Source organism: Mauremys mutica, chromosome 20 (genome assembly GCF_020497125.1).
Source record: "Mauremys mutica isolate MM-2020 ecotype Southern chromosome 20, ASM2049712v1, whole genome shotgun sequence".
NCBI lineage: Eukaryota > Metazoa > Chordata > Testudines > Geoemydidae > Mauremys > Mauremys mutica.
The window spans coordinates 26,154,430-26,181,911 of record NC_059091.1 but is presented as its reverse complement, the minus strand read 5'-3'; the positions used below and the strand labels follow the sequence as shown (position 1 = coordinate 26,181,911).

General features: G+C 46.1%; 1 protein-coding gene across 1 annotated transcript in view; it reads right to left on the bottom strand.

Moving 5' to 3' along the window:
- LOC123353840 (maestro heat-like repeat-containing protein family member 2B) overlaps window positions 1-27,482 on the bottom strand; it is a 66,203-nt gene that overhangs the window by 38,646 nt on the left and 75 nt on the right. Inside the window, exons 2-24 of the mRNA XM_044995256.1 lie at window positions 27,284-27,397; window positions 26,164-26,237; window positions 25,779-25,901; window positions 24,407-24,490; window positions 23,886-24,030; window positions 23,379-23,419; window positions 22,914-23,055; window positions 21,551-21,603; window positions 18,736-18,843; window positions 18,263-18,382; window positions 17,905-18,027; window positions 16,631-16,783; window positions 15,923-15,949; window positions 15,482-15,604; window positions 14,987-15,066; window positions 14,106-14,241; window positions 13,842-13,937; window positions 12,855-12,959; window positions 6,367-6,559; window positions 4,782-4,910; window positions 3,484-3,589; window positions 1,870-2,001; window positions 15-138 (exon numbers count right to left, since the gene is read on the bottom strand). Of these exons, the coding sequence (XP_044851191.1) occupies window positions 15-138; window positions 1,870-2,001; window positions 3,484-3,589; window positions 4,782-4,910; window positions 6,367-6,559; window positions 12,855-12,959; window positions 13,842-13,937; window positions 14,106-14,241; window positions 14,987-15,066; window positions 15,482-15,604; window positions 15,923-15,949; window positions 16,631-16,783; window positions 17,905-18,027; window positions 18,263-18,382; window positions 18,736-18,843; window positions 21,551-21,603; window positions 22,914-23,055; window positions 23,379-23,419; window positions 23,886-24,030; window positions 24,407-24,490; window positions 25,779-25,901; window positions 26,164-26,237; window positions 27,284-27,397 (2,531 nt within the window). The remainder of the gene's footprint in view (window positions 1-14; window positions 139-1,869; window positions 2,002-3,483; window positions 3,590-4,781; window positions 4,911-6,366; window positions 6,560-12,854; window positions 12,960-13,841; window positions 13,938-14,105; window positions 14,242-14,986; window positions 15,067-15,481; window positions 15,605-15,922; window positions 15,950-16,630; window positions 16,784-17,904; window positions 18,028-18,262; window positions 18,383-18,735; window positions 18,844-21,550; window positions 21,604-22,913; window positions 23,056-23,378; window positions 23,420-23,885; window positions 24,031-24,406; window positions 24,491-25,778; window positions 25,902-26,163; window positions 26,238-27,283; window positions 27,398-27,482) is intronic.

The following is a 27,482-nucleotide window of genomic DNA, read 5'->3' as shown; positions in this document are numbered from 1 at the left end:
CACCCGAATCTTACCATTGATCTGCGGATCAAAGACGGCCTGCTTTTTGCTTTGTTCTCAGCAAACTCCAGGCTGTTGATGTCCTTGAGACGAGCCCTGTATTTATTCATCTGCTCTACGACAATCAACTCCACACAGCTGCAAAAAGGAAAAAAGAAAGTGGTAAAACGGGAGGATAAAACTCTGGCTGTGTTTGAGCTGACCATGTCGCCTAAGTGCTGTGCCAATTCTCTTGCTTCGTGGGCTGGAAACGAACAGTGTGGTTGAAATGCCCCAAATAGTAGTAGGCAGGGGAGCTAAACTAGAGGACTAAAGGGAGGGCTCCCCAAGGGCTCCATCAGGGAAACAGGTCCTTCCCCTGGAAAGGCAAATACCCACCAAGGTTAGGAAAGCACAGAGTGTTCAAATGAAAGGCTGAAAGAAAAGACGGTTACTCACCGTAGTAACTGTTGTTCTTCGAGATGTGTTGCTCCTATCCATTCCAAATAGGTGTGCGCGCCCTAACTGGAATGCATAGGAGCAATCACTCGAAGAAGAAAAGACGGTTACTCACCGTAGTAACTGTTGTTCTTCGAGATGTGTTGCTCCTATCCATTCCAGTTAGGGCGCACACACCTATCTGGAATGGATAGGAGCAATCACTCGAAGAAGAATGGCCATTTCGGATATGCTGCGCTATCTAGCTATATCTATTTGTAGACACACACACTTGTGCTTGTTTGCATCCAAGCTGGACAGGCAGTCGCAGGGCAATGACAGTGATTAGGTGTCTGGGGCAGATATTTTGTTTAATACCATCAGTATTGTTTTCTGGAAGAAATCTTTTTAGAGCAGTAATGATACAAGGCGGCGTATATAAGTCAAGTTACAAAGAGACTTCTTCTTACAAGGAACCTTTAGAAGAGTGATTCAAAGTAATTTTCACATCTGTAGGCAGAAGAATTGCTTCTAGGAGAGATTTGAAGGCCAGGCAGGTTCATGTAGTCTGGTCTCCTGAATAGAATTTCATCAAATGATTCCTGCATCCACTATCCATCCTAGGTACTTATCTAACCCCCAGTGCCCTATTATCTGAGCTTCTCACAATCTAACATGTTTATTCTTAAAATTCCAGTTGAAGTCAAAAACATCCCCGAGGGGCTCCATTACAAACCCTTCCCACCCACTGGATGATGATTCCCTATTTACAATTACTTTGGAGATATCAATTAGCCAATTTTCAATCCATTTAATATTTGCTGCACTGAATCTGTATAGTGTTAATTTTTTAATCAGGATGACCCGACTGGAATCTAAGTCAACGATGTCAACGTGGTTACCTCTGCCAACCAAACCTGGCATCCAATCAATTTTGACAAGACCTATTTTCCATAAAAAACTGTGTTGACTGGCACTAATTACACTGCCATCCTTCAATTCTTTACTGATTACCTTCCACGTCAGCTTTCCCATGATTTTGCCTGAGACTGATATTGAGCTAACTGGCCTGTAGTTACCCAGATCATCCTGATAATCCTTTTTAGATACTGGCACATTAGCTTTTTGTACAGTCCTCTGGAACTTCCCCATTACTCCAGGATTTGTTAAATATCAACATCAATGGCGGAGAGAGCTCACTGTCCCGTTCTTTAAAAACTCCTGGGTGCAGGTTATCCAATCCTGCAGATTTTAAAAGGTTTAACTTTAGCAGCTGCTAGTTACTGATAGAATAGACAGTATTTCATTAAGGCAATTCATTTGCAAACCAGTGATGCGTTTGTAGCTGTCATTCTACAGCACATTAAAGTGCATTACTCAGTGATCATTTGACTGTCCTGACATGACCTCATTACAGGATTTACTCTGGAAGTTGTAATGCTATATTCTTACGTGATTGTTTTACTGATGTCCTGAACGCTCTGCAGTGGGTCAGTTGTGTCAGGACAGCGGAGAATACAGGGAGCAAACACAATGGCCAGGGCATTAGCTGACATTCGATTGGTCTCTTCCTGCAGGGCAATCCTAAACAATAAACAACAAAGCAGCAAGGGTTAAAGGTAGCTCCAATTCACATAACACTGGCAGGAAATACCCCTGTAGAGAAACAGAAAGAGGACAAAATACAAATTCAGAGCAGGGCAGGGAGAGGAGGGCTGTATATGCACATGAGATCTGGAGGTCATTGCCAGGGGAAGATTTTCCACAATATTATATAGCTTTGAAGTGAAGAGCTTCAATTTGTTGTATCTGGTAAAGAACTAGACCAACAGGATGTAAATATTATACCAGACAAGGGCAAAAAGGTAAGACAATGGATACTGAGTGAACCACGCAACATGCCATGACACTCTTTAGGAAATCTTTTGTTTTGACCTACTTAACCTACTTTCCAAAAAGGAATAGATATAGTGCATATTTATTACAGTAGCAAGCAACTCACTTAGCCATCATTAAGCTATGCCTTAGAAACAGAGCACAGATGTGTCTAAATGCATGTAGATGGCAGGAAACTTCGCAGATTGTAACACAGTGACTATAGCCTGAACTAGATATTGTCTAAGCTCATGCAAAAGCATCACACATGATCCCTAGACCCTCAATGTTCAAACTAAAGGGTGCAACACATGGCAGTACTGTGATCCACTGCAATCTTACTGCACTCCTCAGTGGGTTAGGTCTATGGCTAGTGATGAGCTGCCAAAATCATAACAACCGGTTCCCTCCTCACCCCAGGAGGAATCATGCCTCCCCCACCCAGGGACCCCTGCCCCGTCCACCCCGTCTTCCTGGACCGGGGAAGCCTGCTTGCTTCTCAGCCTTCCCAGGCTTCCAGCCTTTCCTGATTCGCGGGAAGCAGGGTGGGAGGAGAAGCAAGAAGGAGCATTCATGGCAGGAGGTGGAGACAGAGCTGAGGTGAGCTGGGGCCGGGCAACAGGGAGCGCTTGTTAAATTTAAATGCCCTTTTAGAACCAGTTTGTCCCACTGAGAACAACCGGTTCTAAAAGGGCTTCTAAATTTAACAACCGGGTTCGCGCGATCCGGTGCGAACCGGCTGCAGCTCACCCCTGTCTATGGCATGGAACCATGTGTTTGTAACCAGCTGAGACCTACAGTGGTTGTCTTCTCAGCAAGTCTGAAACATTTGTTGCTATTACGAAAGGGAACTTATATATAAAAAGAAGAACATTATTGGCATTAGCTGTCAATGAGAGCATTGTCTGGAAAAAGAGCCCTTGGGTCCAGAGCGTTAAAGCCATTTCAGAATTTAAAGCACTCCCTTGCGAAGTTTCACTCCCCTTTTTCCCGACAAAAGTACTTGGATCACATAGGCCCGTGTTCAGGTACTCTTACTCACGGAGAACAGTACCTTGTTCCAGTGGAACTACTCATGGAGTACAGTGGTACTCATGGGGAGTAAGTGTATCAGAATCAGGCCCCTAGTGAGGAAGGAGAAGAGAAAGAGTGGCTGCAGTATGACGATCCCACGCTGTGGTCTGCCATTACCTCACAAGGTGAAAGATGAGGCGTTCCAGGGTACTGAGGTGGGTGCGAGAGAGCTGATCAATGACAGAGTACACGCCTCGGATGGTCTCCTTCCTCTCCTGCAGGCCTGGAGAGAGCACACACAGTTACACATATTACAGGCAACTTCCCCATGGTGTCTTCTGCCATCTTTCCTTGTGAAGGTGGTGTGAATGGCCCAGTACAGGGGAGCTGTGCAGGAGGCTAGTGCACAGAGACAGGGATGACAACTCCCTGCCTATACAAGCAGGCCCCCTTTGCAGGTCCCTCGGGTAGCAGTATCCTATGCAAAAAACATGAGCATAAGACACTGATTTCTTTTAAACAGATTCCAAAAGAGTTGAAAGCTGAATAATAACTATGTCTCCTGGGGCACGTCTATGCTGCACATTCTGCTCTGCTCACCATCAAAATCATATGCTACATACCACTCTAGCACGGGCAGAAATAGCAATGTAGATGGCGAGGCACTGCTTAGGTGAGTAAAGACATGCATGAAGGCAGTGGGGATATACCCTACACACACTGCTTAATTTGTAACGAAAGAGGTGCCGGGGCTCAAGCTTTTTTTTTTTAAACTTTCACACAGCAAGCCCAGTGGTACCAGGGCTCTGAACGGCAAAGGCTTTGACTACTATAACAGTGTAAGGGATTAGTTTGTGTCACAGTGCTGTCTGTGGCTACATGGCACAGTGAAAAGCAGGCTGTGTCCACATTGCAGTGCCTACCTACACGTCAGTGAAAGGCTCTGGCAGAAGGAGGCTGCAAGGAAAGACTTCAACAGCAGAGAGTTGCTGGAGCAGATGTGCCGGAGCTCAGCCCTGGCAAGCCTTGGCACAAATTAAGCATCACCTACGTGGCTTTCTAAATGCCAAAGTCATTCCTCCCACCTACACTGCCTATTTTTAGCAGTGTCATCACCCCCGATGGAGTCTTTCCCTGTTGCAGGAAAGACCCCGGCAGTGGAAAAAGGCTCTAAGAGGGAGGCAGATGGGAGAGGCTCCAGCACTGTCTTGCCAGTTACGTCATAAAAGATGACAGATCACCAAAATGACTTTTTGGATTCAAACACTCCATACAATTGGCGCTTGTACAATCGTACAAGCACACAATCTACTTGCTTGCTGCTTGTCATGACAATGGTGATGATAAAACTAAAGTAAAAAAAGACTGCTTGTTCTGGGCAAGCAGAAACTGGGTTTGGTACCTGCAGCTAATTGTACCATCCCTGTCTTGGGTTTTGTGTGTGATTGTATAGGATTTGTATGGACCTTCCTTACCCATAGCTCGCAGAAATTCCTCGTAGAGTTCGAAGGTCATGAGGGGATTGGGCAAATCTCTCAGCCACTGTTTGAACACACTGGCAATGACATGAATATTGTAGTCATCTAGATTCACATTGTCAATATCTGTTCACCGAGGCGAGTGGAGGGAGTGGAAAAGAAACCAAAGAAAAAGCAAATGATCAGTTTTGATCCAGTAAACAAGCCAGTGTTTTCATGTCAGTACTAGCACTGGCTATTACCTAACCACTGCTGTTGGACCAACTTCTGTGGGTGAGAGAGGTCCTGAGGAAGAGCTCTGTGTAGCTCGAAAGCTTGTCTCTTGCCAACAGACGTCAGTCCAACAGAAGCTATTACCTCACTCACCGTCTCTCTACTATCATGGGTGTGGTCAGATGTTCGGCTGCCTGTGTGTGTTCCCTCTGTGTGCCACCCCAGCCTGGCACAGACAACTGACATGGCAGACCTCGAGCGAACCGCCCAATGACCACAAGATCCATTAAGGCATGAAGGCACCCAGCCAGGCTTATTTTGATGAAGCACAGTACTAGTATCCTGCACTAATACATGTATACCCATAACAATGGACCAGCTCAGCAAACAGCGGGGTTCCTCCCTAGGCTAGATAAAGACACTGCCCCCAAGATACATTTTTATACACAGATACAAACAAATTACATATTGCTCCTCTGATAGTTGACATCCTCTGATATCACAACCCACCACCTTGTACATTTCTATCCATCATATTGTCATCCTGACCATATCTTTAGGCAGGGTCAGTGTGTTCCTGTTATCTTTGGGGAATGTGTTTGTACCATTCTTGGTATGGGGTGTTCTGGTACCACCCTTCTGGAATGTGTCTGTGTGTGTGTGTTTTGTGCTTAGCACTCAGCAACGTGTGTTTCTGCAATATCAGCCCTGTTCTTGCCAGATTCTGTGAGAAGGGCCTGCCTCTAGCTCACAGCCTGATTTTGTTTTATATCAGCAAAGTTTTGACCGCTACTTTAGCCCAGCCCTCAGGCCTCTGATACAAGGGCTTATTTCTCAGGCTCTTCTACAGTGAGCAGAGCTACAACAACACTGCATAGAAAAACAGGTATCAATACTTTAGCAACCTCAGATCACACAGTGCACAACCTTGGCACCTGCTTTTTTAATATGACCATGTTAAAATTCTTGTAGTGAAAGGAGCCAGTTTTCCAGGGGTGAAAGTCTTTAGAGAGAGTTTGTAAAGCACTTTGGAAGTCTAGGTGATGTTGATAAATATGAAGCCTTGTTAATGTAGCTTTTGCTCCCAATTTCTTTTTTGCACACTTGTGCACAAGAGGAGGAATAAAACAAGGAAGAATTAAACAGTTCCACAAGACAGGAGGGCTCTAACACAGTGCAGACTTTGGTGAAGGCTGGTATTAGAGAAATATCTGTAGTTTCATGGTACCAAAAGCCAGAGTCTACGGTGGGGGAAGGGAAAACGGTTCCTTTGCTCTGGCCCCCTTTAGATGACATGAATTCCCTGTTCACAGAGATTCTCGGCTGTCCCTTTTGCTCCCCCTCTGAGACTCTCTCTTTTTCATCTTACCTGTATCAAGACCCTGTCGGAGCTCCTTTATCTTACTGGTTGAGCCTGACTTCCTGTAAATGCCCTCGGTGTACAATCCATGCATTTCAATGTAGTTTATGAGCTTCTCCACCACCAGTGGCACCGCTTGCTCCTCATTGGTCAGTCGGGAGAGCTCAACCCCAAACTGCCGTGACGAAAGCTCGGGATCATACTGATGTGGAGAAAGAGATTGATTTCTTAATTCCTTTTCAAAGGTCTCAATGCAATGCTGCTCACAGCGTGATAAACCTAGGGATGTCTTGAGACTGAATCTCTCAATGTATGCAATGTAATTTGACTGTCGTTCAAGATGCAGTTCACATTTTTAAACAAAGTTAACTGGATTATTTGCAAATTAATCTAGTAAATCTAACTGAGCACAAGGGAAGAGAGGAAAGGTCTGTACACTGCCCTGCAAATCCAATCTTTCCTAAGAGCTTTCTTGGTCATTGTAGCTATCCCTGTGTTCACTCTGCTATGTCTGCAGCACTGCACATTGCTACAAAGACTAACAAATGTTCATAGTTAAGGCTTGCAACAGGACTGTGCTCAGAAAAACGGCTCTGTAAAATGGCCCACCGGTACTCTCCTTGGGTCTTCAGAGTCATCATTTGCTTCATGTACTGACATTTTTACTGTAGAACCAACACAGCTGTGCGACAGTGAGCTATATTCTAGTCTGCTTCATGCCTCACTGACAAAATTGCCTGGTGAGGATACATGAAGGAGAACACACTTGGGCTTCATTCTGAGATCCCTAGATGAACTTACAGTGCTGAAAGTTAAAAAAATGGTTTTGAGCAAGTGTGACATAGAAGCCACTGAAAGAGAAATAGAATCAGTAAAAGACGCTGACATTCTCTATTTTTACAGAGTCACTTTCCTGACTGGAACTGCACTTTAGAGACTCAACATTCAGCAAACAATTCGAGCTGAATATGAGATTCTGGTTGGATAAAGTCAAAAGACTGAGAAAAACTTTTCACACAATAATGCACAGATCCACGTAGGAGGCTTTGAACATATGGACTGTATGTTCAAACCCAGCATGGGTAGTGATCCAACCAGAACAATAAATGAGAAAGTAGGTGTGCGGCTTGGTTAGACCTCTGACCAGTGCCACTCTTCCATGTCTGCTTCTTCTCATTCACTGTTACCACAGCACAAATGAAAACAACATGAAGGGAATGTCCAGGGGAGGTTTCCACACTGGATAGACCTCCGTGCAAGAACACACCAGGAAGAAATGGTGACAGCAACTGGTTTTGATCTCATTTAAAATTCACAAGTTATTGTACTATCATCTCTTAATCTTTTAGTGCCAGGATTGGGCTGTTCCTATAGCTAACATCAAGTGCTATAACAAAAACTCTAACTTTTGCTGTCACTGTGTTCAACTGCCAACATTGGCATAAAATGCATTAGTGCAAACTACAAGGTCCATCAAAGCAAATACACTGCTAAGATAAGCTTGATGCTCTATTAGTTCCATCATAAGCTTAAATGAAAAGTCACCAGGTTCTGCATAAAGTTAAAAAACAACTAGGAAATCTGCTGTTACCTTTTGGATAAAGGGCACCTTCTCAAAATATACCAAATGGCACCAACTCTCTCAGCTGATGCACTGTGAAAATGTAACCCTTAGCAGCCTGAATCCATCCAGCAGCAACAAATTAATAAATGCAAATGATCTAACCATTTCTGATCAGTACCTTGGACTAGTATTTATTTTTCAGACTCCAAATTTTCCTGAGCATTAGCAAGCAAGATTTTTAAAGATGAACTTGGAGAATACATTAATGTCACTTCACTAGAGCTCAGGAAACGAATTCACACCAAGTAGTTATTTTATTTTAGCAGAGTTTTCTTGGACTGAATTCTTTCATTTCCTGTTTGCTACATTTCTGGCTGTGTGCCACTGAATTGTGGCCAAAGCAGTAGGCCTGGTTTGGTGAACCAACAGCATTAGGATAAACTTTTTGTTTTCCTGAGCAGAAGGGGAGGGAGGTGGCATGTAGCCAGGGCCGGCTCCAGGCACCAGCGGGCCATGCGCGCGCTTGGGGCGGCATCCCCCAGGGGGCGGCAGACAGCCCCGGTGGACCGCCCGCAGGCAGGCCTGCGGGAGGTCCACCGGAGCCGCCAACCGGCAACCGCCAAAGCGCCCCCCCCCAGGGGCGCAAATCCTAGAGCCGCCCCTGCCTGCAGCCGTGGGGAACCAAGAGCCCTTTAAATCCCAGCCGCGGTGGGGAATCAGAGGGCTCTGGGCTGCCCTCAGCGGCGGGGAGCCCAGAGCCTTTTAAATCCCAGCCGCGACGGGGATTTAAAAGGCTCTGGGCTGCCCTCCGCGGCGGGGAGCCCAGAGCCTTTTAAATCCCAGCCGCGGCCGGGAGTCAGAGGGCTCTGGGCTGCCCGCCGCGGCGAGGAGCCCAGAGCCTTTTAAATCCCAGCCGCGGCGGAGAGTCAGAGGGCTCTGGGCTGCCCGCCGCAGCGGGGATTTAAAAGGCTCTGGGCTGCCCTCCGCGGCGGGGAGCCCAGAGCCTTTTAAATCCCAGTCGCGGTGGAGAGTCAGAGGGCTCTGGGCTCCCCGCTGGCGGCGGGGATTTAAAAGGCTCTGGGCTGCTCGCTGCGGCGGGGAGCCCAGAGCCTTTTAAATCCCAGCCGCGGCGGGGAGTCAGGGGGCTCTGGGCTGCCCGCTGCGGCGGGGAGCCCAGAGCCTTTTAAATCCCAGCCGCGGCTAAAGCAGCCGGCTGAATTTCCCGCCCCCCCAGGGCAGCAATTCAGCCGGCTGCTTGGGGCGGCAAAAACTGTAGAGCCGGCCCTGGGCAGTAAATATCATTATGCCGCTATAGAAATCTACAGTACCCCCACACCTTGAATACTGCATGCAGTTTTGCTCATCTCACCTCAAAAAAGATATGTTAGAACTGGAAGAAATACAGAGAAAAGTAACAAAAATTATTAGGCATATGGGACAACTTCTCATATAAGGAGAGATTAAAAAGACAGGGACTTTTCAGCTAGGAAAAGAGACGACTAAGAGGGACTATGATAGAGATCTATCAAATCATGATTGGTGTAGAGAAAGTCAATAAGGAAGTGTTATTTAGTCCTTCACATATCACAGGAACAAGGGGTCACCCAATGAAATTAATAGGCAGCAGGTTTAAAACAAAAAAAAGGAAGCATTTCTTCACACAATGCAGTCAACCTGTGGAACTCATTGCCAGGGAGAGGTTGTGAAGGCCAAAAGTATAACTGGGTTCAAAAAAGAATGAGATGAGTTCATGGAGGATAGGTCCATCTCTGGCTACTAGCTAATATGGTCAGGGATGCACAGGGCCGCCCAGAGAATTCCGGGGGCCCGGGGTCTTCGGCGGCGGGGGGCCCCTGCTCAGGGGCGGCTCTAGACCCCAGCGCGCCGAAGACCTGGGGGGCGGCATTTGGCTCCGGTTGAGCTCCCGCAGGCATGACTGCGGCAGGTCGACCGGAGCCCGGGACGAGTGACTGCGGCGGGTGCCGTGGTCCCGCGGCTCCGCTTGACCTGCCGCAGTCATGCCTGCGGGAGGTCCAGCCGAGCCGCGGGACGAGCGCCCCCTCCGCAGTCATGCCTGCGGCAGGTCCACTCGTCCCGGGCTCCGCTTGACCTGCCGCAGGCATGCCTGCGGGAGCTCAACCGGAACCGCAGGGGCCCCAGAAAACACTCGTGGGGGCCCCTGCAGGACGCGGGGCCTGGGGCAAATTGCCCCTCTTGCCCCCCCCCTCTGGGCGGCCCTGGGGATGCAACCCTATGATCTGGATGTCTCTAAACCTCTGACTGCCAGATGCCGGGGCTGGGACTGTCCAACAGGGGATGGTTCACTTGACAATTGCCTTGTTCTGTTCATTCCCTCTGATGCATCTGGCACCCACCACTGTCAGAAGACAGGATACTGGGTAGATGAACCATTCTTCTGGGGGATCCAGGATAGCCACTCTTATGGTTTATGTTCTTAGCTGATTACATAGAAATTCAGCTTTAGCATCCTGGGAGCATAAGAACCAAGAATGCATTTGTGACACTGGCAGACCAGTCAACCTGTGTATGACCCATAATAACTTAACAAGAGGCACTTCTACTGTGTCAAGACAGTTCACGTGCATGTGAATTTCAAAGAGATGTATTAGACTAGCAATCATCAACTCATTCAAAAATGAACAATAGATGCTAAATGTATTTGTCTGTGGTTATCTATACCCGGTTAGAAGTTTCACAATGTAACTAAATTAGCTTGTAGATGCTAATTCCCTTTCATGGCTTAATTGCCTTAATTATGTGTGCAAGGTGTTCAGTTAGCCTTAAAATCAAAGATGTAAGACACTTCAGGAAACCAATCATTTCTACATTATCTTCAGCTTAACTATCTGTGTTATAATGGAAGAATGGCTAATTACCTTATGTGAATGAATGTAACTAGTTTACTGGGTATGCACAGGAAATAGAAGATTATCTTCAAAGCAAAGTACAACAGGCCATCCGCATTGGGGGAAGGGCCTTCTGTGATAATTTCTGTGAGGTAGGCTTGTCAGCCTGGTAGAATAGCTATAAAAGAGAAGGCTCGGGCCTGATCCTATCATCTCTAGACTGCTTAAATGTTGAACAGGGACAGTGTAAGCCATAGGACAGAGATCTTCCAAATAATCATTTGGAAGAACCTGGAAAATGCCTGGAAAAACTAACAGACTTTATATCTAAGCTGCCTTTGGATTCTGATCTGTTGGGATGATTCCAGAGAGACTTTTACAAACCAGCAGTTTATTCCATCACTGTTGTGATCCTGAACTATGAACATGGAAAGTCACTTGTCTGGATATTGATCTTTTAACCATTTGTAACTCTTCTTTCTTTTAACAATAAATCTTAGATTTAGTTAAGGATTGGCTGACAGCGTGATATTTGGGGAAGACCTGAGATTCACATTGACCTGGGAATAAGCATCTGGGCCTTTATGATCAGTGAACCCCACATATGGTAAATCAGGTTTCCAGTAACCCCTCACTATATTAGACATAGAATATCAGGGTTGGAAAGGACCTCAGGAGGTATCTAGTCCAACCCCTGGCTCAAAGCAGGACCAATCCCCAGACAGATTTTTACCCCAGTTCCCTAAATGGCCCCCTCAAGTATTGAACTCACAACCTGGGGTTTAGCAGGCCACTGCTCAAACCACTGAGCTATCCCTCCCCCCCCTCTTCCAAGACAGGGATGTTTAGATGGGAGCCAAGGTCTGAAATGCCAAAAGGGGACCGTGTTTGGCATCTTGTTAACTAGGGTGGAAGCTCTTTTGTTGTTGACTTGGTGAATCTAATGATAGAATAAGCCATCAGTTTGGCGGTTGTCTCCCTCTACTTCTTGCAGTCTGCCCGCAGTGTGCTCACAGCATTGTTGTGTAAACCTCTGTCATAAATAAACAGATCAGGGTTAAGGTCCCTTTTTACCTGTAAAGGGTTAACATGTAGTACCTGGTGACCACCTGACCAGAGGACCAATCAGAGACGAGATAATTTCAAATCTCTGTGGAGGGAAGCTTTTGTCTGTTTTTTTCTTTGTTTGTCTCGAGAACTCTTTTGAATCTAAAAGAGACCAGTCATGTCTCCAAGTTCTCCTGGAGTAGTTTCTACTAATTAATAGTGAGTATTAATTAGAAAGGCGAATTAGTCTTATGATTTGATTTCTATATTTGCAATTGTGTGTTTGCTAAAGGAAATTCTTTATTCCTGTTTGCTGTTACTTTGCTTTCACTGAGAAAGAAAGGGGGAGAGGGGATTCTCTCCAGAGATTGATAAGGTTATACCCTATGAGTGTCCAGCTTGGGCTCATAGAGATTCTGTATTTTCTTTTTGTTCTCTTAATAAATTCTTTTCTTTTCTTTGGACTTGGTTAATTCCTTCTTCTGTGGAAATTCAGGGGAAGGTGAGGGGGGAAGAGACAGTTTCTCCTGGGTTTGATTCAAGCAGTTTGAATCAGGTATCTCTCTCCTAGGAAAAGGGAGTGGGGAGGAAGCAGGGGGAATGGTTTGTTTCTCCTGGGTGTAAGAACTCCATGGATTTGGGGTTCTTGGAATCCCCTAGGATTTTGGGGAAGGACTGTGTCTCAATCCACATTTCCTGATTGAGTGGTGGCAGCTTACTAGATCTAAACTAGAATTTTAGTTTAGAGGGAAACCAAGTCAGGTCCCCACATTGGAGCCCAACAGTTCCAAGTGGGGGTGAGACCTTTGACATGGTGGCATGCGGGTCCTCACCTTGAAACCCCCCAGTTTCAAGTGAGGGTAGACCCAGGACAACCTCTCACTCACGGAAGCAGAGGGATGTTAGTCACCTTGAGATCCCAGCTACTGTCCTGGAAGAGTTTTTCATGCATTTGCGTTGAGTGTCAGATCTGACGTAAGCAGGGAAGTCAGCTCAAGGAAGAGTACGGCTATACTCACTGTGCTATGAACTGTCCCTAGATAGGCAGTCAGCAGCTGGGTGCTGGCCTGCAAGGCCCGTTCTCTCTCCCACTCCTTCCCCGAACTGAACCATGTCCTGAGGAGCTGTTGGTAGAGCAGGGGAATGGACAGAGTTAGTACCAGAAAATCCCTCCCAAAAGTTCCTCTTAAACAGGTTTAATTGTCACTAAAATCCCTCTCCAAAGCATCTGACCTCCATGTAGCAAAGGAATCACATGTCTAATGGAAGAGCCCCTTAGATATACAAGTCCCAGGGGCCAGATTCACCTCTGGTGATTGAAGCCAAAGGAGTTACATGAGAGATGAATCTGGGCCCGTGTATTTGATGTCTGCTGTAGACTGTCTGATGGGAGCTGTCTAGCACATTGCATGCTGTTTGATGTCTGCTGCTGTGGTCTGTTTCCTGGGCAACTTCTCCCACATTGAGTGGCAAAATGACAGAGAGGAGTATTTCTTTTTATTAATTTGAATAAGAGCAGAGAAGTCCCCCCAGCCCAGCTCCTTTTATAACTTCATTTTTATACTGAACGTGCATCAAACTCCCCACCCCTCAGCCCTTCACAATATTCTGTTCATGTCTGAGGAACAGGAAGTTTCCTCTGAATGAGTTTCCATACACAGGGCTTAACTCAATATTCATGAATTCCTCTTAGAAGAAGTGATCAGTTTCAACTGGTTCTCTTCGATTTGGCTACTGCAGTGGTGATTTTCTTGCCGCTCCAAGTAGTGTCAACGACATTGTAAGAACTTGGTCCCAATCCAGCCCTGGCATAAAATGGCATCACTTCCGTGGATTTCAATGGGGCACATGCCCGCTTATCCCAGGAAGAATTGGGTGCTTTCTCCCTAAAATTCACTCCGTTGTGGAAAATTCCTCCACAACTGAAGCTTGACCCCCTAAATCTCTGACTCTTCCCTGCTGTAACACAAGAAACAATCTCCACCACGGTTCAATGGTCTACTCACATCAAACATTTCCTGGAACCAGTCTGCGGTTGGTTCTTCCTCCAGCAAAGTCTCCACTAGCTTGCCAAGGGCTTCCAAGGATCTCACGTAGAGTGACTGAAACCAGAAAAGAAGGAGTGAGGCTCAGCACAGATCATTTGTGTGTGTGGGCTGGGGAAAGCTAACCATAACCTTGCCAGGGAGGCCATGTGTGACTGCCATCACCCAGTGCCTGCTGGGCAGAAATACAGTGGATGGTGCCGGAGGAGAATTGTTGTCACGTACTTGTATATGCAGAGCATCCTTTGCTGTCTCGCATTCCTCTTTCAACTTCTCCAAGGGAGGAAGGGGAAATAAACTTTTGAAGCACTGACCAAGGAGCTCACGGTTTTCCTCCATGGTCAGAGATGGTTTGAGCTTGCTGGCAGAAGAAAGATAGAGAGAAAAGGCATGTATTAGACTCAGTATCACCTCCAAGTAAAAGAAATGGGTCCTATGACTAGAGATTGTCCCAATCTAGAACCCCAAGTGCAAACAACCCTTCACTTTGCACCTCTATTAAGTATTGGCTCCTCTAGAAGTAAAGCTAAAACTTCAAATCTCCTTTTAGAGAAACCCACAAGCTTCCTCCCCCCTGCCAGCTAGCCAGACACCTCCCTCCCCATCTGAACTCTGCTCCATTGTACTGCATGCCCCACAACCTCCAATCTTGTGTCTTTCGAGCACAAACCCCCAAATGGACACATTCAAATCCTTAAGAACTGACGTCCTGCTGGTGAGCAGCATGTGAGCCACAGGGCCACCCAGAGGATTCAGGGGGCCTGGGGTCTTCGGCGACGGGGAATTGCCGCCGAAGGCCCAGCACTTCGGCGGTGGGTCCCGGGGCAGAAGTTCCCCCCGCCGCCGAATTGCTGCCGAAGACTGGGCCCCCGTGAGAGTTTTCCAGGGCCCCCGGAGTGAAGGACCCCACTCCAGGGGCCCTGAAAAAACTCTCTTGGGGGCCCCTGCAGGGCCCGGGACCTGGGGCAAATTGCCCCATTTGCTCCCCCCGGGCGGCCCTGGTGAGCCAAACCCTGCAGGCATTAGACTGCTCCCAACCTGACTTTCATGAATTAACAAATAAGAAGGCATCACAGTGCCAGGAAATATGGCAGAAAATAGCCTACCTCAGATGTCCAATGGCAAGAACTGCCTTGTAGCGAACTGGAGATGTCAGGGAATCCAGTGGTTCCGTTTTAATGAAGTCCTGAAATGCATGAATGGGGACATCAAAAATGGGAAATGGATTTGAAAGGCAGAGAGGCCTTCCTCTCACACCCTGAAACAGGGCCATATGCCAGACCTGGAATAAACAGACACCGTGCCCAGCAGGCTCTCTGCCTCAGAAATGGGCCGTAGGGCCATCTGCAGGCTATACAGAGGACAGAAAGAGAACTCACAAGACACAAGCCATTCCTTCCAGTTACAGCCCACAATATATGTCAGCATCCCTGCCAAGCTCAGAGTGGACCCAGCATTCTGGGTGCCATGCAGGTAGCTCATGAGACTGCAGTAGTACAGTCACAGCCAATGGATAAAATATCATCTCCCCAGAAAACCAGTCTCATTACATTACAACAAACTCCCTTGTACTTCAGTCCTCAAAGCTCCTAATCACTCACCAGCATGTAGCCAAGGAGCTCCAGTTTGTATGAGAATTCGAACTCTTGGGAGTCTCTGGTCTCCAAGATGGCACAGCTAATCTCCATGACATTCTGGATGAGGGTTAATTTTAGGTTCATGTCCTACATAATCCAGAAGGAGAAACAAGAGGATGTGGATGAGAAATTGAGAGAAGAACCAGAGTCCAGAAGATAAAGATCAGGAATTAAATCTAGCCTCGGGAGAGGAGAGAGGTGTCCCCAGACCCCAGAAGGTAGTGGACTCTGGCTCTGCACCCACCTCAGAAGAACCCAGGTTCATCAAATAAATCCAGGCCTACTTACACCAGAGCAGCCAGGACTCCTGCTTGATGTAGCAAGGAAACCAAGCTCTGTGCAATTTAAACAAGCAACTTGTGTACAGAAAATGCAAGAGCTGAGGGCAGATTATTTAGAATGTACCTTGTTCGCAACAGTGATGCCCAGCACCTGAAAAACGAAATGCAAAACAGCTATTAGCAATGTAGATAGTCCCACATAACACACATCCTCAAAATGTCGTGGCTGGTGAATATGGAGCAGAGAGAAATCACTATTGTTAAATCTTCCAAAAGGCAGGAAAGGTATCCAGAGAGGGTGTTTTGCAGAGGTCAATATCAGGGGCCATCCTCTGTAGTATTTGCATTTGTGAACTACTGGAAGATCTCAGTTTGGTTCAACTGTTTTTGGCAATGCCTAAGTGAGAGTCTCAGTTAGACAAGGCAAAGTGACGTGGAGAGGTTGCATTGAGATGAGAGTCAGGACCAGCAGTCAGGCACCTGGGGAACAGAAATAAAGGACACAGACAAACAAGACGACAGATAAGAGGTAAGGGAAGTAGTGAGCAAATCAACTAAATACAGGCTAGCACTAGTCTCTCTTGGGTAGCAAAAGATAGAGCTAGATACACATCCATATGAGGGGAGTTAGAGTGTTATTCTGAATAGCCTGAGTGTCACTGCATCTGAATTACTGTGTAGCTGGGGTCTACAGAATTTCAGAAGAATATAGAAAAACTAGAGAGAATACAAAGAAGAGCAACAAAAATGATACAACATGTGACAGCTCACGCTCCATCCATTACAGGTTTAAATTTGAGTTATGTGACACTTATCACGCAAAAACTCTTACCTGACAACTGGCTCTGTAATGGAGAAGGATGTTCTTTGTGATGTCTGCCTCTACTCGGGAGAGAAGCTGGTCTTTTGGAGCATGGACAGCCACGCTGCTGTAGGTCAGCATCAGGGTGCTGCGAGTCTGGCCTCTTCTCCCATGGTGGTAGTCCTAGACAATCAGAAAGTTCTTCTGATGCCTTTTGCTTTGGAATTCTGATCTGCTGCTGACTGAGGAATTCCTCACAGCAGCAATAGCAGCTTGCACTTGCAAAGCTCTTTTCAGCCAAAGATCTCAAACCACTTGCAAAAAGTATTTAAGCAATATAATAACTGTGAGGCGTGGAGATATTAGTATCTCCATCATTCCCACTAGGTAACTCTGACACAGAGAGCCTAAAATGCTGAACCTACAGCAGTGAAGTACACGGGAGCTTAGTCATTGACACTGGTAGGTACAAGATCAGGCGCTAAATGTCTTGCCTAAGGCTGCACAGTGAGTAAATGGCAGAGCCAGCAGTGGAAGCCCAGAGGCCTAGTCTCCTGCTCTAGCCTTTAGATCAGTGGTTTTCAACCAGAGCTACTTGTGTACCCCTGAGGGTCTGCAGAGGTCTTCCAGGGGGTTTATCAACTCATCTAGCTATTTGCCTAGTTTTACAGCAGACTACAAAGAATGCAAGTACAATATTTATATTCCAGTTGATTTATTTTATAATTATATGGTAAAAATGAGAAAATAAGCAATTTTCAGTAATAATGTGCTATGACACTTTTAAATAATTTTATGCCTGATTTTGTAAGCAAGTAGTTTTTAAGGGAGGTGAAATTTGGGGTACACAAGACAAATCAGACTCCTGAAAGGGGTACACTAATCTGGACAGGTTGAGAACCACTGCTCTAAATCACAGGTTCCATAATTGTCATTCGTAGACCACTGGTGGTCTACCTAAAGCAGGTTGGTTGGCCACGTTGCTTGCAACACCTCATTTCCAGCTACTAACTGGGATTAAAAAAACGCTAAAAATACCTTAAATGCTTTTCCATGCAAGCAACTGAGGTAGTTCCCAGACATTGTGCATGGGAGGGGCGCTCAAGCCATGAGACATCAGATGATAAAAATCATTTGAGAGAACCCCAGCTCCAGAGTGTGCTCCTCTCTGCTTAACTGCAGGCGTCACGTAGAACGCACACACTGGGGGACAATGCAAGCTGAGCAGAGCAGACACTACCCTGGGGCTGCTGCCCCTGCTATAGAGGGAGAGGAAGTTGGAGAGAACCCCCTGGCTCCTTTACCTTCTGGCGGCTGATGAACCCAGGAATCGTAACCTTGCTCACTGTAGCCCCAAACTCCTGAAGTGCGTTCAGGGTGAGGTCCAAGTGGCTCTCAGCAGAGAGTGCGAGGATGGAAATGACTCCCTGTCACCCAAGAAAAATACTGGTTAGGATCTAACCCACAAGTCCATTCCTTTCAGCTGAAGGAGTGTAAAGCGCCAGTCAGGCGTCAGACCCGTGGGCAGCGGGGGCTGAGTGAAACAGCAACGAAGAGGATATGAAGCAAAATAGCATCTGTCCCAGGCCAGCTCAGAGCTGAGCCCCACAGGGAGCATTCAGGGGTTACTTGGTAAAGCGGGGAGAGGGACAGGGTCCTCACCTGTCTCTCAGGGGCTTCCATATAATCTGTTGCTGTCAAAAATTGATGAAGCTGTGATTTAACATGGACCCGGTCCTGACAAACTGCTAAGGACGTTCCTAGCGCCTTATACAGGAAACTCTGAAAGAAAGAGACCGGCATTGAGATACCAGTAACAGAACGTGCCAGTCAGTACAGACCCAGCTCAGCAACACTCAGGAAAGAACAAGATAGCCAAGTCCAAGCACTCATACTGCAGAAACATCCCATCATCTAGCCCAGCCAGAGAACCAACAATGCAGCACAGACAAGCAGCCTGTCCAAGCAAATATTGGATGGGCAGGGGGGCAAGAGAGCAGGGAACAAGTAAAAACAAATTTTATATGCAGAATAAAATATAAAGTAATGAAGCCTTGAGAGAAGCCTTATGCAGCCCCCCCAATCAGAATTTCAAGGAAAATTAACTAGAAACTAAGCCTTAACAGAGAACAAACCTTCTCAAGGGAGGGGCTGGCATAGCTGGCCATCTGCTGGTTCAACTCAAGGCTCATCTGGCTGCTCCAGGCACTGTCGTCTATCATCCCCAGAGATGTTCTTAGGAACTGAGTGTAAAAGAAGAGAGTTAAAGCAGATGGTTAATTGCAAGAATTTGGGGGTTGTTGTGGGGGTTTGTTTGTTTATTTGTTTGGTGTTTTTTTTTCTTCCTTGTTCTCTCTTGTAAACTTTCCAATATTCAGGTGTCATGGGAAGGTTATTTCCCTATTAAGAACTATAAACATCGACAACCCAGATTTCCTCTGCTGTTGTTCTTTAACCTTTGTGTGATGATTCCTCTCAGTCCTCAAATCCAGATGAACAGTGAATTGGAGAATGAGATGGAGCCAAGAAATCTGACCATTGAGGAGTGATTTTATAGTGGATGGAGGATGGGTCTAGTAAACTTTGAGCAAAGGGCCCTGGACTACGAAGGACCAGGCACCTTCTCTGAAGTGCTATGAACCCATTCTGCCACCTCCTGAGGGTCCCCAGGGTTGTGAGGTACCTCACTACCCCTGCCCTTAGCATGAGAAAGCCTTCTCTGTGCCTGCCAGGTGTCAGCTCCTGACTCAGCCAGCCACAGGAAACACAAGCACGCCCTTCTCACCCCATCCAGGTTCCACTCTCCTTCTACAGATAAGCAATCGGTACAGTCCAACCGCCGAGCCCTCTCTGCAGCCCCACAATGTCCAGCCCCTGTTCCACTGGACACTCACAGAATTCATAGGTTTGCTACACATCACCTTACCAGTTTCACCTCAGCATCACTGCTCCGTTTCACACACTTAGATACATTTATAGTGAAAACAAGCAGAGTTCAATTGACAAAGATCAGAGAGTTGGGAAGCAGCAAGTAAAATTAATGTAAACAAATGGTTACGTAAAAATAAAATCCTAACACACTTCTAGAGCTTGAACTTAGATAACCAAATATTCCCCTGTCTCACAAAGGATAGCTCCCCCAAATCTCTCTCCCAGCATGAAACACCCAGACCAAAGATCATCCTCCATTCATAAGACAAGGAGCTGTCAGTTCGTCCAATAGATGAAGGATACCTCTGGACCTCCAGATATAGTTCCACGCATCCATTGTCTTCATTTGAAAACAGGGTACCCCCTATTGTTTGCTTGTTTTTCTTGTATCAAATCTCCTCTGGAGACTTCACAATCACTTGATTAGAATTTTCCTCTGTTGATTAGCATCCACTGTGAATAATTACTCACAGGCAGATAAGCGTCTCCTGCCTGAAAGAAACTTGTTTATCACTTTCTGGTGACCAGCCCGAACTCACAGACCTTAAAAGCATCAATTTCAGTATAGAACCATAGCACCTGATATATTATCCATCCAATCACTGTGCAATGCTTATGATGAGCCGTGTGACACAGGTATCCAGTAAAGGCTTTACATGACACCCTTTGATTATATAGAGATCAGATCCAGGGAATCCTGGGAATAAAAGGTAATAATTGGAGATGTACCAATCTCCTAGAACTGGAAGGGACCTGGAAAGGTCATTGAGTCCAGCCCCCTGCCTTCACTAGCAGGACCAATTTTTGCCCCAGACCCCTAAGTGGCCCCCTCAAGGATTGAACTCACAACCCTGTGTTTAGCAGGCCATGCTCAAACCACTGAGCTATCCCTCCCCAATCCTGTAGCCTAAATCAGTGGACACCCAAAGGACCAGGAGTCACACCCTCATCTCCCATTGAAGTCAGCCAGAGGTTAGTAACTTTCAGCACTTTGCTGTTTCAGGCCCTAATTTTGAACAGCAGCCAGGAAATCTCAGAAACCTCACAAGAAAACCTAATCTTAGTTGATTTTTTAGCCCAAAGAATTTCAAAGGAAGCTGGATCTGGAATGGGGAACTCCAGAGTGTAATCCAACCCCAAATGGAACTGCAAACCTTCTGGGGCGTATTTGTCACTAGGTCCCTTCCTTTCATTTTCAGCACTCGCCATCAAAGTGTTCCTTGTCTGGATTTACACGAGGCTGCAAAGAGCTCTTTCTGAGCAGAAAGGCTTCTCCCTGAGATACAGTCACCAAACCCTGTCTTGTCTCTTTTCCTTTTGGGGTTTCTCACAGCAAATTTTCTTTTGAGTGGCAAAGAGAAAAAAATAATCCTTTCTATGTCCCCCAGTGGTGCATTAGCACCATGAGCATGCTGGTTTTCTGGTTATGTTGTGTGTTGTTCCCAATGGTAACGCAGAGTTATTTATAACTAGCGCTGGTTGAACAATGGTAAGTCCATTTCACAAAGCAAGTGGGAGTTTTTTGTTTTCTTGATTTTTCAACACACACATGAAAAGTGAAAGAAACAAAAATATTTTGCTTTTCAAAATAAAAAATGACCATTATTCAGTTCTTTGTTTTCCCCTTTTCCTTCCCTTTATCCCTCGTCCCCAGGCCTTTCCTCCCCTCTTCCACTTTGTGACTGAAAAAGCCGGGGCGGGGGGAGGGGAGGCAGGGGGGGAAGGAGACAAACAGGAAAGCAAATGAAAAAAAAACCCAAAATCAACTTCAGTTAAAAAAAAAACACTGAACATTTTCCAGTTGGGTTGGGTTTTGTTTTGTTTTGTGTTAAAAAATTTTTTTTTGAAAGTGTCCCATGAAAATAAAAAAGGCCAGTTTTCACTGAACAAAAGTTGCAAATGAAATGGTTTGACCAGCTCTGCTTAGAATGAATAGTTTATCATTAATATTTTCCCCAGCTGATACATTTGGAGGGGGGAGGGAGGGCTGTGACAATACAGCTGAAAGCCATCTTGTACCTGAAGCAGCATGTGCTCCCACTGCACGTGGTCCAGGGAATTCTCTGTGTTTCCTATGAAGCAGGAGGCAAAACAATAATGTCAGCTAGGTTAGCAAGAAGAGTCGTCCCAGGAATCTCCTTTGCAATCAGTCCTTCGAAAACCCCTGCTCTGCCAAGCTGTAACATGCCTGCGCTTTCAAGGCTAAATGGGACCTACGCCAACGTTCTTTGTTGGACCCACAGAAAGTATCATGTTATGTACCCTGCTGGCATTTCTATTCAGGGTCAGTCAACCCATCAGGAGTGAGATGCTGAGCACTCCCAATTCCTTTTGACTTTAATGGGAGCTGAGGGTACTTAGCATCTCAGAAAACTGTTCAGCACATCAGAAGACTGGGTTTAATGTGAATACAAACTTTTCCTGCATAATAAAAGACTCTGGACTTGATCCTAACTTGATGTAAATCGGTGTAGCTTCACTGAAGTCAATGGAATGATACTGATTTACATCAGCTGAGAATCTGGCCCCGTTTCTGAATGTCCAGCTCTAACCTACCCTTCTTTAATGTCGGCACAAGGCAGTACTGGGGACTCTGTACAGCAACAACTAGGGAAGATACAGCTCATTTTTTAAATCTTTTTTTGACTATCAAACCCACTTGAACATTGTGGGGTCTGACCTTCATCAGAAACATATCGGGTTTGTGCTCCACGTAGGGTCTGTCATACTCCACAGAGACTACACTGGCACAACCACGTCATTGGAGTTCTGCTGGCATAACCCCATAGTGTAGATGCAGCTACACTGACTGAGGAGGTCAATAGATTCATACCACTGTAAAATTGCTGAAAGACATTATTAGGCCCATAATACCTAGAGTCTACATGGGCACCTCTTGGCCAACCTAGCTTTTATGGCTCAGGTTTCCTTACAGAAAGAAAAACTCTGGGTTTTTAATTGAATCACCCTTGAAAGTAAACATGGGGTTTAATTTTCAGAAACATTCAGTTTGCAAAATCAGACTATATATGGAACCCCAAAATATTTCACTAACCTCCAACTTCATGTGTAATTCACCTTCCCAAACATTAACCTAGCAAAGGTGTGGGGGGAACTGCTGTAAAATTTCCATTCAGCTGAAACCTTCCTGGCCTGATTCTGCCCGGATTGAATTGGCTTCAGTGGTTTAACTCTAGATTTAGCCCAGTGGTTCACAGTTATCCAGATGAAGGAAAAGTGAGGGCCTAGAAGCCCAATTTCAATTCCCCACTGTTCCCACATACTGCAACAGGAATGGCACAACACGTGTCGATACGAAGCTGCATTTTCTGGCTTCCCTTCTATGCTCCATGGACCGCACTCCTCCTAACTAGCACTTTACCTTCAATGTACTGCAGCAGAGATGGGATCTTTACTACCCACATCTCACCCACTGCTGCATGGATATTTTGGTGCAGGGCCTGTAGTAACTGCAAGGCAGCACATCCGTGTCCTTCTCCTGCATTAGGGGACGAGGCTACTACCTGTCAGCGAGAGAGAAGAACAGGCTAAGTTTGGTCAGCACAATACCAGTGTGGTCCTGAAGGAGGGAATAGTTCAGACTCTCTCATTGTGGAGACCATACAAAAGAGTTGTTGATTCTACTGCAGTGCCTTCCTGAAGAAGAAAGCATTCTAGCTAGTACGAGGATGCAGAACAGTGCGTCTCAGGAGAGGGCAGAGACAGAGAGATCCAAATCATACACATTCCTCAGCCTGTCTACAAGCATCTAGCTAGAAAACCCATTTTTATAGTTAACTGTCCCACTTCACATTCCACAGAAAACCTATTCTCATGGTCTACTCACCAGGAGTCGTGCCAGCAGCCCCTGGGGTGTAGGGAGTTTCACTAGGGAAAGAAAGAGAATATCATGAATTCTGCCAGACTTTTAGAGAGTCCTGCTGATGTTATTCACCTAGCCATTTCCAACGTGCCCACCAATGTTGAATGCAGCTGATCATAATTTGCATTTCCATAGTGCTTTCAGTCTGAGCTTCTCAAAATGCTTCACAGCCATGAATGAATTCCACCTCACAGCCCCTCTATGAGGTTGGCATTAATTACTCCTTCATTTCACAAGTGGGGAAGCTGAGAGAGAAAGATCAGGTGATTTCCCCAAGGTCACATCAGAATTTTGGTGGCAAGCTGGGAACAGAACCCACATTTCCTAGCTCCATCCCATGGCCATGTTGTAATCACAAGACCATCCCTCATTTTAGCCTTCTCATTGCAGATGAGAGAACTGGAGCAGACTGAACCTGTTCATTGCATAGTGTGCCTGGAGAGAATAAATGAAAGAGTTTCTGTTATAAACCTGGTCCACCGTAGTCAAGGCAAGCAGCTTCTTCTCCTTCCTGCTGCTTTTTCTCAGCCAGCTCCCTAAGGCATCTGCAGAGAGGCTTCAAAGTACCAGTGTACTGAGCTGGCACCACATATTCCAGAAGCCTTGGCCATAACACCTGCAGAGAAGAGCGAGACTGTTCAGTACGCAGCTATTTCCATTCCCCCACCTCCAGTATCCTGCTGTCGGAATCCCTCCCTCTCATGTAGCTTGTAGCTTAGCCCCCTGGGGGACCTAAGGGGCAGTTGCACTCAGACAGTGGAAAGAATGAAGAGAAGATCTCTGCAACATGATTCCTTCCAGTTCAGTTGCTTTCTATCTTTTCTCTAATGTGAACCACTTACTCCATGATGAAGGGGTCACATCCCTGACATGAATCTGACATGCTGTTCCTCCATTATGCTGACTGTGCAAAAAGCTTCCTTGTGGGGAGGTACAAGGAAGATAAGGAAGAACGTCCCTATTTCAAGAAGCAGTAGCAACAGGTCACTTACTTGGGTCATTCCAGTGACCGAGGTGTCCAGACATTGCAGGATGTCAGTGCACAGGGTTTGGATCGTGTTTTCTTCCGGAATAGCCTGGGTGAGAAGTGTTGTACCCTGCTGTGAGACAGCTCTATAGAACTTATTAGCTAGTAGCAAGACACTGGCTAGAGAATCAGTGTCCTTCTCTTACAAAGCCATCATGAACATTGACCTATGCCTGCTTTTATATTGCACTGGAAGTGCACAAACATCTGAAGGGAAGAGAATAATGGAAACTCTTAACTGGTGGGTCAGATCCCAGGCTTAGGAAAACCCTAAAGTGAAGGGAATGATTCTCTGAACACAAGAGTTTCCCCAACAGGGTTAATTTTCTTTAAATTTGAAAAACTGTTTCATCTTTTTATCTCTGAGGAAAAACATTCAGACTCTGCCCAGTGGAAATCAATATGCAGAACCAGGGGGATCCACTCTGTTTGTTCTGATGCCCCAACCAGCTTGGTCATTCTGGGTGTAGTGAGTGTGATTCTATCAACGGGCCTAATTCTGCTCTTACTTACACTGGACTAAATATTGATTGACTCTACTGATTTCAGTGTAAAGGAGAGCAAAACTGGCCCGAGGAGAAAAAGCAGCCTTCCTTAAGATGGATGTGTGTGTGCGCGTGTGTGTGTGAAAAAAAGGCCCTTGGAGAGTATAGCCACAAGCTCCAACTTTGAAGAAAAGGGGCCAGGCAGAGCTAAGATCTTCAACAACTTACTGTAAAGTTGAACTGTTTATGTTAATACAGATCATGGATCCAATCATGGAGCACAAAGTTTCTGGAGCCTCTGGCTGTGTCCATGGATAGAAATACGGATTGAAGACATTTTTAAACTAGTACATGTAGATTAGAGCATGTAGTGAGGGAAATATGCAGCAAGCTTTTCCAGGCTCTTGACAGTCTGGGATGCAACCTGCATAACCTCGGTATTTTGCTGATAGTTTATGTTTGCTTCAACAGCCACAGAATTGGGCACCATTATGTTCTCTGGAGAGTCTATTGAAAACAAAGAGATGTGCTTTCTTGTACAAGAACATTTCACTGAAAAATGGTGTTTTCAGAATTTTCAATGACTCATCAGAGGGTTGAGGAACCTAGATGACTCTGTTAGATGTAAATACCCAGTGTGAGAGTCTGATCTGTTACACTAGTATAAATCCAGAGTGACGCCACTAAAGTCAGTGGAGTTACCTTGACTTTACACCAATATAACTGATCAGATTCTGGCTCTAATCCTTCAGTCCAGTTGTCCTTGAGTCAAAACTCCCACTGAAGGCAAGGGGAGCAGTCAGCATGCAAGAATGGTAGGACCGAGTCTTAAGTGTTAAGAAGTCTCCTTACCAGTTTGCTGGTGGACACACTGAACTCCGTGAAAACATGTGCTACCATATCCCAAGCTGCACAGTTCTCCACACTTTGTAAGCTGAGCAGCCTCTGGATGAAATGAAGAACTGCCTTCCTCACCTGCAAGGGTAGAGATGACACACATGAGTTATTGTTATCCCTTCTGCCTGAAATAGGAGATAGGATATGAGAGTCCTTATGCTTTTGATTTGATCTCCTTGGCTTATAAACATGGATCCATTTAACACAGTCAGGATAATGACATGCCTTCTCTAGTCTGCAGTCTCTCCTCTGGATCTGAATGAAAGCTCCACCCAGATGTCCATTCATCCCATATCATTGAAAAAAAATTGAAATATTTCACTGCTCCACACAATCTTACCGTAGCATTCTGATCACTGAAAGTGGATTTCACTGCCTTCACAATCAGACACTTTTTCGGTCTTGTCTCGGGCACTGAAAGATAAGGAGAGGTGTACAGTACTTCTTTGTTCGACACACTCACTTTCCACATTGGAATGAATCCCGGATTTCAAAAGGCCCTATTTAAGAGTAATACCAAGCTTCTCTCATACACAGAATCAATGGGGAAAACATAGGACCAGACTCTGGTCTGAGTTACACTAGTGTAAATCGAAAGTAATTCCAGTTCTATAAATAGTGCCATCATGCTGCCATGATGGAAATAGTATAAAAGAATTAGATAGACTGAGGTCAATCTGTGTTTAACACAGTCTAACAGAACTCAGAATCTAGTCTACAGTGTCTAATACTGACGATTATCGAGTCAGGGGTATTATTTTATTTTTGATTATCGTTAATGTGCATTAGCCCCAAGTCAACTTCTGTATCTGAAGTTGAAAAATACCTTGGGCTACATTCAGCTCTTAGTTGAACCTGTTGATTTCTGTGTGGCCATAGGGGGGTAACTTAGGGCAGCATTTTGCCCCTTAGTGGATATCCAGACCACTGGTGACTGTGTGTTATAGAGATTCTGTGCCCCATTTGCAGAGGTGATGAGTCTGTTACAGCCCTGCCGGGCCTACAGAGCCTTGGTTCTTTAGCTCAATCTATAGTAGCTCATGCTTTTAGCTCTGGATCAGGGCTGGCTTTAGGCCGATTCCCCTGATTCTCCTGAATTGGGCCCCGTGCCTGACAGGGCCCTGCACATAACAGGACCCCGCCCAGTGACCTTTTAAATTTTTACTCACCCGGCAACGCTATGGGTCTTCGGCGGCACTTCAGCGGCGGGTCCTTCACTCGCTCCGGGTCTTCGGCAGCACGTGAAGGACCCGCTGCTGAAGTTCCACCGAAGACTCAGAGCGAGTGAAGGACCCGCCGCCGAAGTGCAGCCGAAGTCTCAGGGCACCGCCCGGTGAGTACAAGCCCCACAAATCAGGCCCCGCACTTCCTAAAGCCGGCCCTGCCCTGGACGTCCCCAACTCAACCCTCAGCATGTCGGCCAAGAGGGCAACTGGCACGGTTGCTCCTGTGTTACTTACAGTCAGCACCAACAATAGCTCTGAGCAGATTCAGAGATGCCACACGAACAGCCTCATTCTCAATCTCCAGCTGCGAGTGCAGAAAGGCTATCGGATCATCAGGAGAAGAACGGGCTGCAAGGCAAGAAATCACGTCCTCGCTGATGACAGAACTCTTATTGTTACCATACCTTACAAAGGTAAGGAAGTTACAAGGAAA